Below are 17,378 nucleotides of genomic sequence, written 5' to 3'. Positions count from 1 at the left end.
TTAATTTCTGGATTGAAAAAATATGTACAGAATGAAATCTACCTATGTTCAGCACCCCTTTCCATCACGTAGTTCCTATCCTAAAGAAAAATACAGACACAAGAGCAGCACAGATTTCTGCATTCTGCATGCAATTCTATGCTTACACTTTACTAATAATCAATTAAGATGCATAATACACTGACATCAAACAACTTGAGAATACACAGTTTGCCACCAAATTGGGCAATTCTCCATTTCTCTTCTTAAAGAGGATCAGATTCCAATGAATATGTTTCAACAAGAAATTGTGCACCTTACTATGTGCCAAGGAGCACTGACGTGCTGGAGACTTGCAATAAATTTCATATGCAAAAACTTAAGCAGAAATCTACAACAAAAGAAGTTGACATACACCAGACTGCACTTAACTGAATATACTTTGAATTAATTTTAATACCATTACTTTAGCTCAGCTTCACTATCACTACAACATATGGACAGTGCTTTAAAGGTGAAATAAAGCAATCCTTCAGCACTTTTTGCAGGTTAAAGGACTGCCTTATAAACGGCCTGATACCAATTATGTGGCAGAAAGCTTATTTGACACTAAACCCTCATTATTACTTTTTTCTTTATTTCAGAAGTTTGGCCTATTTGGAAGATATTTTACCTTGAATCTATTCTACTTTTACATTACTACATGACATATACAACTGTGAATGCTTAGAGCTGTATTTCTGTTAAAAATATAACCGTTGATCAACGGGTAATACAGCAAAGGGAAAAATTATGTGTTTTATGTATAAATTCAAAACCTCTTAAAGACTTTGTCCAGAACCTTGTTTCTGGTAAATATATGGAAAACTACAATCTCTGTCAATGTACAATCTCTGTACAATGGTCTGTCAGTGAAGAATATGTTAACAGAACCATACTGTGCACCAGTGTCCTACATACAGGTCATATAGCCTCTTTCAGTAAAATTTAAAGTAATCATACATGACTCTTGGCTAGGATATTTTTGCCATTAATTAAAAAGCAACATGAATTAATATTATAATATAGTCCAGAAGAATCTACGAAAAGTAGATGCCATCCTAGCGCACAGTGTTTTTCAAGTGGAAACTTAATTTCATAGTTGCAGTTCAGAAAAAAGCCTTTTATTCTGCTAGATAGTGCTACACTCTACTTGCAAAAGGAGCTGTAAATATTACAGTGAAGGTACATAATTTTGCTGAGATTGTATAATTAGGTCTGTAAATCAACAATGCTTTGACAATTGAGTATTCTTCCTGCCTAACCACCACCACTATCATTACAGAAGTCATTCTGGAATACTTACTAAATACCTTTCACTGTAAACAATAGCTTTATTCTCCCCTTTTCTGTTATTCAGTCAGATTCAGAGATCTGGAAGAGATCTGGAAGAAAACTGTGCCTACAGTTTTATACCCCTGCAAGAAGCAAAGGAGAAGCAGGAAGAAAGCAGAAGCAGGTACAATAACAGAGTGTTTGTGTAACTGCAGGCATTGACATAAAAAAAAATTAACCTTACCTTACACAGTCTACCTCAGATAGTATTTCAATGTCTAAACAGAAATTTGTTATTACATTCAAATATAACAGGGTAATGAACTTAGTAACCTGTGAAAGTGAGAACAGTCACCTTGTGTGCTTTAGGTTTGTTTCTACTTGGCTTCATTTTATTTTATAATTTAGTAATAAATTTCTTGTCAAATTCACATTGTTTTTCTTGTTTTTCTACTGGCTTGATGTATTTCTGCAAAGCTCACTGTTATTAGAGGTGGTTATTACCCAAAACTAAAAACAACCATTTTCCTCTGAGAATCAATAGAAAATTTCAAGCCGGATTTGGAATATTTCCCTTTATCTTGTTATAGATTTTTGTCTCCAGGTGAGCTTACTGTAGCTTTTTCTACCAAAAAAGAAACTTGGTGGCATATTGCTGTTGGAAACCAATACCAAATTTCAAAGGAACCGGTAACATCAGGAGCTGAGAGAAAGAATTATTAGGACAACTGCAGGAACCCCCAAAATGATAAAGAGCATAAGAGAATACTGCAGAACATTTTTAACACAAAGATCCCAACCTGCATGTACAAGAATGAATAGGGGAAAGAGGGAAAACTACACAAACCATTTCTGCATAAGAGTTCTGACAGGATAACTGTGCCATCTATCTGCATTTCTGTACAGGAAACAGAAGTTACAGGTCTTACTCTACTGGTGAGCTACAATGTGCAGATTTATCACTTTTGCCATTTCTGTGATGCTAACTCATCCATATTTCTAAACAAGAATACTTGTGAATTTATAATTCCTGTGAGAATATATCATACAGAAGTACTTACTATCTAGAGAAGTCATACCTGTTGCCAAGGACTGGCTCCCCAGAGGTTCCCAAAGCAGAATAGTCCATGCCATAGAAATTCAGTCCTAAAAGTATTTTATTCCTCCATTTTGAATCAGGATCCAGTACTTCAACACAAGCTCGTACCCAGGGAAGGGGGGAATTTGGACCAGGTCTGTCAAGTTAGCAAAAATCAAACAGGTTGTCAGAAAAAGTACATGTTTATACTTAGCCTTCTCCTTTTGATCAATGTAATTGCAAAGAGCAAATTATGGCACACAAAAATCAGTAAAGATGAACCTACAATTCTATCAAGGTCAAATGCACATTCTTCAGTAGCTTGAAGTGCTGATACACAAAACGTGATTGCCCCACTCTTGACTTTTTGATTAAATTCTAACGTGAAGGGGCACAGAATTCCTTGCTAGGGGTAAGAAAAGGTTTCCCCCTAGCATATTCTTACAGGGCCTTGCACAGTGCCTATGCTATAATTCAGAACTCCGTATGACTTCAGGTTTTTTCCTCAACATTTTACTGCAAACTGGCAAAATACACTGGGACAAAATCTACCATTTACCTGCAGAAGTAATTATAAAGTTAGTGACTGGTAAGCAAAACAAGTTTCAATGATTATGTAACACTTATTTACGGGAAAAGCCTACAAAGTACTAAACAAAAAGCTACATGAAGAAAGAGTATAGCCTTAATACACAAAGTAACTGAATTGTCATGTATGTAACATCAGGATATTGTGCTCATTCCATTCCTACCTCACTGGAGAGGAGAGCAGGCTCTCCCTCAAACATTAACATAACAAAAGGCACTCACTAGCAAGGTAACAGGAAGTGTATATCCCAGTCTTAAAAATATCATCATCTGCTACTCCCTACTAATTACCTGATTCAAAGCCTACTTGTGCTATTAAAACTGCACATGCTAATACAGCAGAGCAATGTTGCTGACAACTGTCAGCAACTGCTCATATTTAAAGGCAAATCAAGTATCAATTGTTAAAAGCTGATTTCTTTGACAAGGTTATTATTAGTAGATTATTAGTGTACCTATCCTGCAGAACTGTGCTAAATAACTCAAAACAAAAGAATCTGGCCTGGAAAAGTGTAAGTGTCAGGTTATCCTTTTAAAAGGATGCCTTTTTAGCTATAGTAAAAAGTCTTTCATAATATCCAAACCACAGATACACATTGCTGTTAAAAATGTACTGAGTTATCAGCTTCTGGAAAATCCATCTATTTTAATTACTAATCCAGAACTTTAGTATCATACAAATACAAAGCAGTATTCACTTTACTAGGAAAAAAAAAAAAAAAATGTACTGTAGATTTAACAGATCTAAGTAGGAATCAGCTCCTTCAATGATCTTTCTGATGTCATATGGAGTCTTACCGATGTGGTGCAGAATAGTCATATGTCATGAGACTGAAGCTGTCTATTGCTGAGGCCAACTGATCAAATTCTTTCTTTGTGAACATTCCTGGCTGGTTGGTCCTTTCAAAACAAAGCAAAACAGAAACGGGAAGAGATAAATTACTACAATAACCACACTTATTTTCTCATTTGGGTTTCACACCATTTGATCACATAGGAAAAATCTTTTATTCTGAGGTGGCAAAAAAAATAAAAATATGTATTTCAGTGTCATCTTTGTAATAAACAGCTAAGAAAAAAAAAATAATTCAAAGTTATGTAGGTGGCCAGTGGGAATAATCATACTTCCACAGCATACTTACCAAATAAGCATTTCCCGCATGGCTACAGTAGTGATTATAAGGGCTGTGGACTAATCAAATTGCCTTAGGTAGCAATCAACTGAACTCTAAAAGCTTTTAGAAAACCTTTAATTCCTTGGGCTGCTTAACTGGTTTTGACACTTATGAAACTAAGTTCTCTAAGGCATATTTAAATAAATGGATGGGTGCAGCTCTTAACAGAAAAATATAAACCAAAGGTAATTTTTTTTAACCTCAAAAAGAACAATTTCAGTTTATACCATACTTAAGGAAGAAAACCACTTTTCTTTAGACAAAAACAGATCCATTTCTTTCTTTGGGCAGGGGAAAAGAAAGAAGAAATCCATTCCACAACCTTTTCTAGACGAAAGTCTAGTTATGCCTTCAGCATATCTTGGTATGAAGTACGGAAAACCATTCTTCCCCCTTTTCTTGCTTACTCTTGATTTACAAAATATAGACCCAGATTAATATCTACCTTATCCTCATGGGTGAGGGGGTGTATATTTTGTCTGTTTTGGACTCAGAGAGGCTATTGACTTCCATCATTCAAGATGGAAACATTAATTCACACAAATTGCCTGAAAACATTGAATCTGTTTCAAAGAGAATTTGTAATTTCAAAATAGCAGCACAAATAGCACAGCAGGCAACATAAGGCAACCTTTAATCACATTGTGAAGATGGGACTGGACTAAAATGGAGAAGCTACTGCCAGAAGAGCCCTGTCCTCAAGCAGAGGTCTCTGAAGCATGTTAACATGAGACAAACTAATAGAAAAAGTGGTTATTGTCCCAATTAACCTTGGACAGCAGTGTACATAAGGGGACATCGCAAAAGAAGAGAAAAGAGGGAAAAAATTGAATTTAACAGCTATAAACTTAGTAGTGTATCTCTCTCATTTAAGAGGCAGACTTACATGATTGTACAAGACTCCTCTAGAGAGCAGAGGAGAGACTGGAGAAACCAGAACTTTCCCAGTAATATCAGGAACTGCTACTTGATCTAAAAATTAGAAGCCAATTAGAATACCTTGTCTAGGCAAGGTATGCTTTTAAAACCACTCCCATTCCATCCTAAATGTAAAAACCAAGAAGATGCTCAGTGACAGATGCAAGTAATAAACAGAAAAATCACATATTTTGACCTTTATCCCTTTTGGATCAGTGTGCAAATTCTACATCCAACAATATGTGCTCCACGGATCACCAGAGCATAACAGTGTTCATTTATCAGTTCACAAGGACACTTTGTGTTCCACTGCATAAGGAAAGAAGTGAACAAAATGCAGGTTACAAAGTAGGGCGGATTAAATCATGTAACACGCCTGTCAGATTTCCAGAACCAGTGATATACTGGTCACAGGAAGGAGAAATCCCTTTCTTTTCCTTCAAGGGTTACAACAAATTTAAACAAAAATTCTTCACTTCTGGAACCTACTGGTGGACCTCGGGTTTTTTTATACTTATCTGCTTGTGATGTACTGCAATTGCAAACTACAGTTGTTCTACAAGAATTAAAATAATAAATACATCTTTGAAACAATGTCATGGCAACTTGGATGTCTGTAGGCAAAGCAATTTCCCAATGCAAACTCCAGCAAAACACATTTTCAGTAAATTGATTGTGATTACTCCTGAGGGGAAAAACATAAAAAGTAATTATAATGTGTATTAGATATTAGGGCAAGTTGGATTGCTTTATAGATTTAGCCAGGTAGTACTTTAATGAAATTTGCATGTGTAACTTAAGAAGAAACCCACAGGTTAAAATGGATATTGCCATAATTTTCTCCAAAGCAATTTTGTAACTCAAATACTTCTGTTACAAAAGAATGCCATCTGAGTGGCAAGGGCACAAATTTCCAACTTGGAACAAACCCAGCAACAATGAATATACTTTGTCCATTAATGTATAGTGTTAAAACAGCAGCACTCTTCAAAAAAACCAAGCACCACTCACCAGTTCAATGAATACCACCAGTCAACTCTCCTCTAGTCAAGCACTTTGGGAAATTCTACTGGAACAAAACCAGGACTATTTGATTAATGCCTTTAGAATTGTTCTGAGTCAAGAAAACTGGCATTCAAGGATAAAACCTAAATATTTTTTTGACAGCTATTATACTTCAAATTGGAGGTTTTCCAATCATTCTGATATTTATGCAAACTTAACTCAAGGACAGGTATGTTCTTCTGACTACTTTGTTGAGAAATCCAGTGTGGAAATGGAAAGCCAGAAGACTTGGCAGAGAATATGCAGAGTCCATGAAAGTAATACTTTCCAAGTCTAAGTCAAAAGCTTGTCATTCTTCCACACTTTGAATACCACTTCCAAAATAGTCAGTGAAGTAGCAGAAGCCTCATCATCGTTTATTAGCTCTGTACAATATACCTAGATTCATAGAATCATCAAATATGCTAAGTTGGAAGGCACCCACAAGTAACATCAAGTCCAACTCCTGGCCCTGCACAGGACAGCCCTGACAATCTCCTCATATACCTGAGAACATTGTCCAAAGATGTCTTGAACTCTGTCAGGCTTGGTGCTGTGACTTCTCTGGGGTGCCTGTTCCCAACCACCCTCTGGGTGAAGAATCTTCTTCTAAGGTTCCAACCTAAACCTCCACAAAGACCAAAGAGCCTGTATCTACAATTACCCTAGTCTGCTAAAATACTCCAGCCTAAATCCCACTGTTTTGGAGAGAATCCAGCATAACTTAACCAGTTTGCTGAGTACTTCCAGTCTGCTAAACTGGGACAGACTCCACTTCCACTTGGGATTATTTTTTTAACATGGCTTGTTTAATTTTAAAACTTAATACAGAAGATTAAGAGACACAGCAGAAGGAGAGGCAAGCTTAACAATTGAGTTTACACTGCAAATCTGCTCTTAAAACTTCCACTGGTCTTAAGCAAGCCAGGGCTCCTCTCAAGTCCATTTGCAAAACCGGACCCAAACTCTTCTCCCAAGATGCTCAAACCCTCCCAGAGCTGGGAGAAGGATAATGATGCAGGATGGGTGGAGAAGGAATGAAGACAGGATGGAGAAAGGATGTCCTGGGTGGCATGGCTGGTAACCCCAGCCACTCAATCCCCAGCCCTGGAGCTCCAGCTCACTGGATTGTCCCATGCCAGGACTCACTCCCCAGGGCAGCACTGTGCCATGGTGCAAGGGGACTGGGGAGGCCACACAAGTGATGGGCCTGGTGACACTGCCCTGACCTGACCCTATTGGAACTCAGGGCAGTGGGATGAAACCAGTTTCAGCTATAGATATCCTTAAAGGGTTGAAATTCCCCAGCATTCCTGCTAGAATCAACTCTTGCTATTTAGAATCCATGGGGGTTTTCAGTAATTTGGATTGAACAAAATACATGAATGTGAATTACAATCAACTGAAAAACTGAACTATATAAGTTGAATCTACAACCAAACCTGCACCTCAGTGCATACCCAAATGGAACAGACATTCAGAAGAAAGTAAAAACAAAAGGCCAAGACTGATTTTTATGGGATTTCTGAAAATAGTTGAAACAACTGCCTTACAAAAACAAGTTGCCTTATTAACAAGAACCCCTTTTTTTCATTTTTTTTTTTTTTAATCTGAGATACTCGAAGGTTTTTTACTATTAAATGGGCCTTAAACTTACTCAGCCAATGCCTCATAGTTACAGGTTTAGTTTGCACTATTATTGAGAGAGCACTGGAGTTTTTAGCTCCTTTCAAAACAGTTTCAATGTGGCAGTGCAATATTAAGCCTCAACCTATGCAACCAGGCATTATATTATATTTTTATGTCTTCTTTACCCAATATGCTTTCATATTTTCCTGAAAGAGCTTCTCTGGCAATGATAAATGCTCTGGTGAAAAACAGATGCAAAGCTAGGAAGTGTTCAGACTTGAGTCATCACTCAACCTACTTCTCTGACTTACAATTCAGGATCCAAAAATTCATCTTACACTTCATGGTCTACTTTCAGTACAGGGGATGTGGTTTATTTGCCTGGCAAGCACATTTCAGGCAGGGGAAATACCTAAGCAAGACTATACCAATGCAAAGTATGAAGTGCATAAACAAATCTCCATAAGAAAAGACATCAAAATTATGACAGGTATCAGTTCTGTCACTTAAAGAGTGACTTGAAAATGCTTAGACACTGGTAATGAGGATGATATAAAATTCCTCAATAAAAGAAAAATAAAACTGTATCCTCTATCTTATATAATTAATATTTTAAACTAACACTTTGTGGTGAATGTGTTTTCCTTGAATTGGAAAGGAAATTTTCCTTTTGAAAAATTTTGGAAAATATTTCCTTTATTGAAAAGGAAAAGCATCTCTCAAAGAAATGAAGCTTTATTTTTTCTTCTTTCTGGCTTGAAACAATTGTTAGTATGGAATGATATTTATCCCATATTTTTCAATTTTCTGTTTTCTAGAAAAATCTGTAGGATTATATTTCTAAAATACCAGCCAAATGTAAACACTCAAATTCTTTGGCCCAACAAGACTTTCTAATGGATATAATATCTACTCTGTATGGTATTTTTAAATATTTATTAAAATGTGTAAGAAATATGGACTTAACCCTTTAAAAATACATACCTGGAATTTATCTAAAAAGTGTCTGTCAGTCCTGCTTAGCATTTAAGGGACAAGGCACCATACATCAGGAATTCAGAGAGATGGTTTTCTACAAAATCTATACAAAAATTCCTGCAAGCAGAAATTATCAGTGCAGAAAAATGATTAAGGATAGAAAACAGGGCATGGGACTGCTGGATGTGCAGAGAGTGAGTGAAAGAACAAAAACACACTGCAAAGAGAAAATTAGAGTTTTCATTGCTGTTTTACCTTAAGTGGGCATTTTTTATTCTGTGACATATTTTCCTTTTAACAAACAGTAAAGAAGCTGCCTTAAACAACATCCACAGAAAACCTTCCTGTAAAAAGCCTCAGGAATACAATATAATCTTTATAAGTTCTCCCCTTCAAGTAAGAGAGCAATGGCAACCTGGCAGAACTCACAGAAGGATGATTCCCCTGAGAGCATAAGTCTTATTTGCACACATTCCTGAGAATTTGTCAACATTTCCCAATGGCACACTGCCACATGTATATAAAAAATCCCTATTATTGGGACAACATCACAGACTTAGAAGAAACCACCTGTTTTCCTTGGTATTTCCACATACACAACTTAGAATTCCACAGTCTCTTTTTACTATTCTATTTTTTCATGTCTAAAAAAACTGTAGAGGGGTTTCTTCACAGCCTGGAAGGTTTATTACCTGAATCTTCCAATTTATACACAGTAATATGTACCAAAATTTCCATTAATGATTTACTGATTAGTATTTTTGTATGGTTCTGAGTTTATAGTCTTTCATATTGAAAGACTGGAAAAATATTTCAACAATTAAAGCTGCTTTCACTTACTTTCAAATGAATCTACATCCTCAACTACTTCTTGTCTCACTATAATTACTCTCAAAATGAAATAAGGAGAAAAAAGGACTTTTAACTGATTGCTATTCCCTACAAGTTCAAACTGCATTCTTGTAAGGTTACCTCACCTTCACCCTCCTTTATAAAAGAGAAGTTTCCTGTATCCTCATCTTTGAATAGCCTTCATAATGGAAAACTGATTGATTTTCTGTTTCCACTATGATTCTATTTCAGAAGTCAGCCTCTCAGTAATGATTTAATTTTCTTGTCATGTGTAATTTTTTGTAAAGCAACTGTTTGCAAATCTTTCTTCACCACAAGATATTATTCGTTTTCATAGCTCATTGCAGATAGGAGCATTACATATAATGGTACTGCATTTTATGAACACAAACCACTGAATTCAGTTAATGCACAATCACTGAATAAAAAATTTACTGTTTCATCCTGCATGAAGTCTTTTCTATAGAAAATAGAAGAAAGAGCTAAATGTCTACCCTGTTCATCACACAGTTACAGTCATTGATAATGAAACAGTCAAATGTGTAACCAAGTTCAATCTGAAACCATTTCCTTTTCCGAAAAAATCCTCTTGACAGTTTTGCAACTACCCTTTCTCATTTTAGGTTTTCCAAACTCTCAGGATGACAGCTCACTGAAGTAATTTTTCACTATCAGTACTCAGAAAACAATTCTATGTGGATCATGGTTTGCACGTTTTGCAACTGGATTTCAGTTGTCCTATAGATGTTTCATTTACAATGCCCTCTAACAGCTGGGTCTTGGGGGGAAAAAAAAGATTTTTTTATCTTCATCTCTCCAGCTATATATTTTCATGAAGTAACAGGAACCTGACCATTAAAATTCTATGTCTATGTCAATTTGGCTTGAAACTGGTCAAATGCCAAAGAAGCTTTATCAGAGAGATGAAAAATGTAAGAGAGAAAGCTTACAGACAACTTGTTACCTCAGAAATCAGGCTAAAACCAGAATTAAGGTCTGTCTACCACAGCACTGTATGAAGCAGCCAAGTCAGCAACAGAATCTTGAAACAATACTGCTGTTCAAAGCCATGAACAATAATTACAGCTCTAATCCCTGCTGTCAAAAGAACATGACCATCCTGAATGTTTAACCAACAAAAGAGAGGTCCTCAGGTAGACAAAAGCAGATTTACTACATAGTGGTGGATTAATTCCATGCAGCTAGAGATTGTAAAAAACACAGCATGTTCTCCATCTTTGACCTCTCTCACTCAGTGCACACATCCTCCTAGACAACAGGTTAAGGATTTTGCAGAGATGTATGTAGCTCAGGTATTTCAGAAAATGTACATGCTTACTGTAAATTCAAGTATTTTCACCAGCCATCGAACTACAGATTTCTTTTTCTCTAATTCCTTTCTAAGGACAAAATGTTGCAAGAGGTGAAGCATGATCTAAACACAACATCTGGTCTTGTGGCCTACAAATCCAGATCAGTATGACAAATCAGGAACTGTCCATTTCAAACCCAAAAACATCCATTGAACCACACTCTTAAGGTCAGTCCATTTCAGGAGAAACAAATAACACAAATGCCAAGTTAGTATAAATTTCTCCTCCCCACTTTTTTATGCATTTAAGCAATCTCTATACAAAAGTCTTATACCTCTTAAAATAGAATGAAAATTCAAAGTGAAAGATTATTCCATAAAACAAGTGCAATCACCTCCAGTCCCATACACTTCCAGTCATGGTTATTCATCTGGTTCTACTTAGAGAACATCCTCCCAGTTTCACACAGTAGTGTTGGAACAGATGAAGGCAGAAAAAAAAAGCCGGAGGTTCCCACCCCTCCCATTTAAAGTCCACCTTAACATCTCCAAATCACATTTTGCTTACAGAATATGAAAGGACACCTTACTGTTAATGAGACAGAAAAATGTTGTCTCAAGAGACACAAATTATAAAAGAATGAGCAAATGAAAAAGGAGAATTTTAATGAAACACAACAGTTTAGTAGTTCATTTTTAATGAGTTGGAGCAGTCTGAGTATCCCAAGATAATTGCTTTAGCAAACCTGGGCTAGACATTAGGGAGAACCTTCTAAAGATGTAGGTAGTCTGGGAGTTCTGATGTCTACTAATTTGTAGATTTTAAGAGTTTGCTAGGTAAACTTCTAGTAAAAATAATGTAGTTATAGTTTATTTTGACAATTTTTTCTTTTATTATTTTCACCTTACAATACTATACTACTATTCTGAATAGTAGCCTAAATTCCTAAGTAAAAACCTGCAACCTTACTTCTGCACTGTCTTTGTCTGGGGCACTTACTTCACGATAGCAATGTTGACACTCAGATGCCTTCAAAGCATAAGGGCTATCTGTCCCTTATCCACAGAGAAGGTCACAATTTAAAATAAACAAACATCTCTACTGAAAACCACAAATCACATTACTGACTGTGTTCAAATTTTCTCAATGGCAAAAATCTCTTAACTGAATTCTCAGACAGGAAAGATTAAGATACGTGTTTTAAAACCAATAAAACCTAGACAGCTTGACGAGCAAGAAAATTATGAGTGCTACAGATTCACAACACAAAAGCCCTGGGAGTTCATGCACTCTGAGTGCTTCATATCACTGGGGGACTGTGAATTTTAACAGACTGACAAGTGAAAAACTTGCTATATTTTTATCAGGAAACAGAATGGTATCTCTGTACCTAATGAATGTTTTGCAGAACATTATGGGCTGGCACTCTTCTTTAATACACCCATCCCATCCCAGCTGTTGTCTTTGCAGTCCTTGCTCTCCAAATAGGGAGAAGCATGGGATCTGTTCTTGCCATGGACTAGCCTACTAGTTTTCATGAAGCCAAACTAATTACCTGTGGCCCATCTGGTTTAAACCAGTAACAGAAGTCACGAAGGGGAAACATGCCAAGCAATATATGTCCTGAAAAGAAAGCATGAAATCTCAGCAGACGGCTAGTGGCAAATAAGCCTGAAAACTGCTGTCCTCAGAACTGAGGCATGCTGGCAGACCAGTCACTTACAAATTCTTAAATTACTTGAAAAGTACAGTGTATCTAAAACTCTGAAGTCAACATAAAAAATTCACATTTGACAAAACCAGACATTCTGACTACCAAAGAAGAAAAAATTAATTTTGACACTTGTATTTACCAGTTCCATTTTTGGGAAGGTCAACTGTTCTCCTATCATGCTGTTTCTGTTACGTTTGCTTCAGTCTCTTCATAGGAGCCATTTAAGAAGGACTATGCACAAATGAGCATCCACTGTGTCACCATTTGCTTCTCCTAATTTCCAAACTATTCTAGTGCCTTTCATGCCAGGGCTTAATGCCCAGGCAAGCCATGCTCCAATAGCTGAACATCATGCAAAACAAGCTTGTACTCTGGAGCATATGAGCCTAATTTAAAAACTCTAACACACCAAATGTAGCCTTAATTCCTACTTGCATAAAATGTTCACCATTTTTCTTCTCTTTGTTTTTTGGAAAGTTTTCCAACTTAATACTGAAACTTATGTAGTAATTGCTCTACACCAGCTGCCTCAGGATTGGTAGAGCTACAAATGACAGAGATGCAGAGGAATACATTCCACCCTTCTTTCTCTTTGACTGTTGTTAGCTGACCTACAGATTATTTTAATGATTCTCCCTGGTGGGAACTCAAAACCAGATGTGTGCACTTGCTTCAGGAGATGTTAGTAGAGTGAGACTTTTGTTCCATTGATTTTATATTCTAAGGTATTGTCTTTAAAAGACTCAGTTCTAAGAATAGATTTGTTCCTCTTGAGTCCTTTCTGAATCTATGCAAAATGCATGGAACATCTCGTGGCTGTAGTCAGTGCCACGCTGTACTGAGCTGGCAGCCCAATAAACAACAGCAAAAACAGGGAAGTCATCAGTGAGGGAAACATGTAGTTTAGAGCCATTAACAAGCATCCAGATTTACTGTAGCTAACAGAATTCACTTAAAAAAGAGATGCAACTGACAGACCTATACTTTGAGCCTTTATACAGAGAAAAACATGAGCCCAGTAGCATGACTCTGACCAGGGTTTAATAGCATCACCATAATTTGAGGACATCATTAACTTGCTCCAGTAACTGTTACTCAGAAGTAGACAGTAATAATTTCCTACTGGGTTTTCTGTTCCCCTCTGTATAAACTCATATCTCAAGCTGTATCTTGTGATTCAAATCAAACATATTATAACATGTAATAAAAATGAATGTACCAGTCAGTTAGCCTAGAAAGCCCTCATAACAGTGATTCTGTGCCTTCTTGAGTGCTGAATTTCATATACAGGGCCCAACTACAAAATCCCTTGATATGTAACTGCACTCTCCATATTTCTGACAGTCTCTCTTTTTTTAGGATATTCACAGGAAGATGGAAAACTATGGGAACAATGGGGGCCAAAGTGTATAACCAACTGTTATTACCACACCAAATATGAAACTGTGTATAGTTAGCTTTCAGATTTTCCCTCCCAAGTCCCATTTTCTGTATATTGTCTAAAACAACTGTCTTCCAGCATCAAACTTTCTTATCAGCAACAGCGAGCATGCAGAGCATATTTGGCATGTACTTACTAACTCTACAATAAATAAACACTTATCATTTTTAGAATATCTTGCTTTTCTGTATTTGTCAAATTGGAAGGAAAAGTAAGAAAGATTAGACATGTGGAAAGCTCAGAGAAAGCAACAGTATTAGTGTTTCCATTACCAAGACTAATCAAATATGATTATTATGAACAGGTTTCTCACAAATATGTTAACCTTTCATAATTTTAATTGCATGTATTGGTAAAGCAGAATCCTACTTAATAAATAGTATTCTACAAAGTTGGTTTTCTAATAAACTGTTATTTGACATAATTTTACAATTGGAAACTTCATCTGAAACAAGCAGTATGTTTTCTGCTGGTTTGATCCCTGGCATTCTCTACTTCCCAAAAGTTCAAGGCTCTACATTCTGTTCCATATAGTCCTTCCTGAGAATGATGTTAAAAGTAAGTCACAGTTCCCATTTCACTCCAAAACCGACACATGTTAGAAGCTGCTTATATTTCATTGAATTTGTTTACCATACATTATCATAAAAATTACCCTGCTGTTTACTTGCATATTGTACATCAGAATTGCTACTTGCCAGAAATACTTCTAAGGAAAACAGTGTGTATATATACACTGGAATAGTAAACCAACAAACATATCATTCAGTATACACAAAGTTATGGCAAGGCAATTGAATCTGCAGCAACTTCTAAAGATGACTGACAGATTACTGACATAAAACAGAAATAATATTACAAGTATCTGTTCATAATCAGTTTCTAAAAGATCAAAGCACCTATTTCCTTTATCACATCTGCAAAACACTGGCCAATTGCAGCATCCATTAGGCTGAGCAAGTGTGAGGTCAATGAGCAGTTATTCGTTGTGTGCTCTTCCTACTTTGCAGAAAAATATGTATGTATATTTATAGGAAAGGCAGAAGAGAGCATGACAGCACAAAGCAAGAGGAGGGACGAGATGTCTACCCTCCTGCCAATCTTTCCAAGAGGCAGAGTAGCAAAACTAAGCTGGTATCAACAGCTACTGGATAGCAATAATGAAGACTGCATAGATTCTGGTAATTTTCATTGCACAGCAGCTCCACAAAGAAAAGGCTGCAGATACTTAAGACAGTACTTCAGATCCACAATGTTTTTGCAGCAAAAATAAAGAATAAATTGAGCAGCAAAAATATTAATTTTGGTGAAGTGGAAGTTTAGTGCTGGAAAATACTGATAATACATACCTATAGAAGTTTTAAGTAACAGGAAGAGAAGCTGTAGATTTTTTTTCCCTTACATATGCAAATATGAAATCCAAAGTTGGGGATGCTTGCTGTATTTTGTTGAGACAAGAACATATATTATGCTCAAATATTTGAAGAGAGAAAGCAGTTTGGGTTCCTGTAGCTTTAAAATGAAAGCAACTGCACTACAGCTGTGCATCTCAAGAAGTCAATAAAGACAGAAATTTTTCTAGAAGCTGTGAGGTTAAGTGTACCTTTTATCAGGGAGAAACATGTTTGGTTTTAATTTAAATACTGCTTTGATATATGCTATCAGAAACTAGCCAGGAGATAACAAATTATTCTAGCTAAACTGCATGCAATTTCCCAATAGTAGCATTTTTTGAGAATGTCATAAGGACAGTGATAGCTCCAGTGGTTTGTTTACAATGTGCTTCACTTTTACTAATAATGCCCAAAACCATGTCCCACATGGTTGAATGAAACCATCTTGCTCACTGACCTCTGCTTTGTACTGGCAGGCATGTCATTAAAACACAGCTAAGAACAGCAGCTATTTTGCATACAATTACTTAAATCAAGGATCAAGGTTTGACATATCTAGTTATTATTATGCTAGACTTGATAAAATTACTGAAAGTATAAAGCTACTTTGTGTTACCTGAGGCTTCTTAAACAATTGTAACTATCTTTTTCTAACACTGTCTTCCATGCATTTTAATTATGATTGATACAAACAAAGCTCCAAAGTTTTAGAGACTTTTCAGCAGATTCTTGATATTCTTTCTCAGAAATGCAGCAGTAGCTACATCTGTAATTCTAAAACTCTTATTAGTGACAAAATGGGGAAGGTTGGGAAATGACAGGGAAGACACAACTTCTGCAACAGGCAAGAACTTGTCACCCTTATCCCCTACCCCTTAAGTCACACATTCAGTCAGGTGGAAAGATGATGGGGAATCTTCTGTGTGATGTGCCCTATTTGCCTAAAAGGTCTCTACCAGGGAAGATAGGGAGTGATTCCTGTAATTCATTTCTCTCTTGGACTCCTCGATACTCCTCAACCAATTCACCTCCTTGTGGAGTTCCCTGAGGGCTTTCCATTCAGGAGACCCCCTTGAGCAGCACACTAAGAGTGCTCCACCACAGAGCACGCTGACAGCGCAGCCTCTCACCTCAGCACCTGAATTTCCTTGTTTACTCAGTTTACTCACAGCTCACTTTCTCTCATTTACAAATTCTGTACAGAATAAAGAGATAAAAGAATCATCTGCTATTCAAGGAGCAGCTACTGTCTTGTAGCCTGAAGAGAGGTGTGTTAAAAGGATATCCATCACACAGGATAAACTGCCTAGTGCATATCCTAACCATCAAAATGTCAATAAATGTATTGCAAAATGTCATAATGTATTGCATTATGAAGTGACACAACCAAGGCCACTTATTTCTACTTTGTCCAAAGGATTATACTTCAGGGGATGATAAAAGTCCAAGGAAAGCCATCACTAACAACCTAAATACAGAGTTATTTAACACTGCGTTTAACAAAATGAACAGCTTTTAATGAGTGTATACTGAGACTTTACATATTTATATCATGTCTAAAGTCTGTAATAAACTACAAATGCCAGGAAGGCAATGGTTATGCAACCATGGATAGATTAAGAACCCCTGTGAAGACAACACTGTACCTACAGCTTCCAGGAACTTTTTGTCTTTGCTCTTTCTCAGGACAGCAAAAAACAGGAACATTACTGATGCTCCCTCCAATGATAGCTTATGTAAATAAGCTCAATTTTATTTACTCATTGTTTTCTTGACAGTAATTGGGAAACAGTGGATAAAATGGTTGCTGAACCTGGACAAAACATGCAATAATCTAGTCAGATGAAAATCAATTTACATGCAGACAGAAAGGAGTTATTATACAAAGTCTCACTTTTTGCTTTGAGAATAGATCCCTAATATTACAAATAATTTAAGTACCAAGAAACAAAATAACCAAC

At 36.5% G+C, this 17,378-nt stretch overlaps 1 protein-coding gene across 6 annotated transcripts in view; it reads right to left on the bottom strand.

Moving 5' to 3' along the window:
• Window positions 1-17,378, bottom strand: part of CHID1 (chitinase domain containing 1) — a 100,660-nt gene that overhangs the window by 59,893 nt on the left and 23,389 nt on the right. For all 6 annotated transcript variants that reach the window (XM_015631961.1, XM_015631958.1, XM_015631963.3 and 3 more), the window contains 2 exons: window positions 3,758-3,859; window positions 2,373-2,528 (listed from right to left, as the gene is read on the bottom strand). In XM_015631961.1, the coding sequence (XP_015487447.1) occupies window positions 2,373-2,528; window positions 3,758-3,859 (258 nt within the window). The remainder of the gene's footprint in view (window positions 1-2,372; window positions 2,529-3,757; window positions 3,860-17,378) is intronic.

This window comes from Parus major, chromosome 5 (genome assembly GCF_001522545.3).
Source record: "Parus major isolate Abel chromosome 5, Parus_major1.1, whole genome shotgun sequence".
NCBI classification, from domain to species: domain Eukaryota; kingdom Metazoa; phylum Chordata; class Aves; order Passeriformes; family Paridae; genus Parus; species Parus major.
Note: the sequence above shows the minus strand (reverse complement) of the source record. Positions and strands in the feature narration are given on the sequence as shown.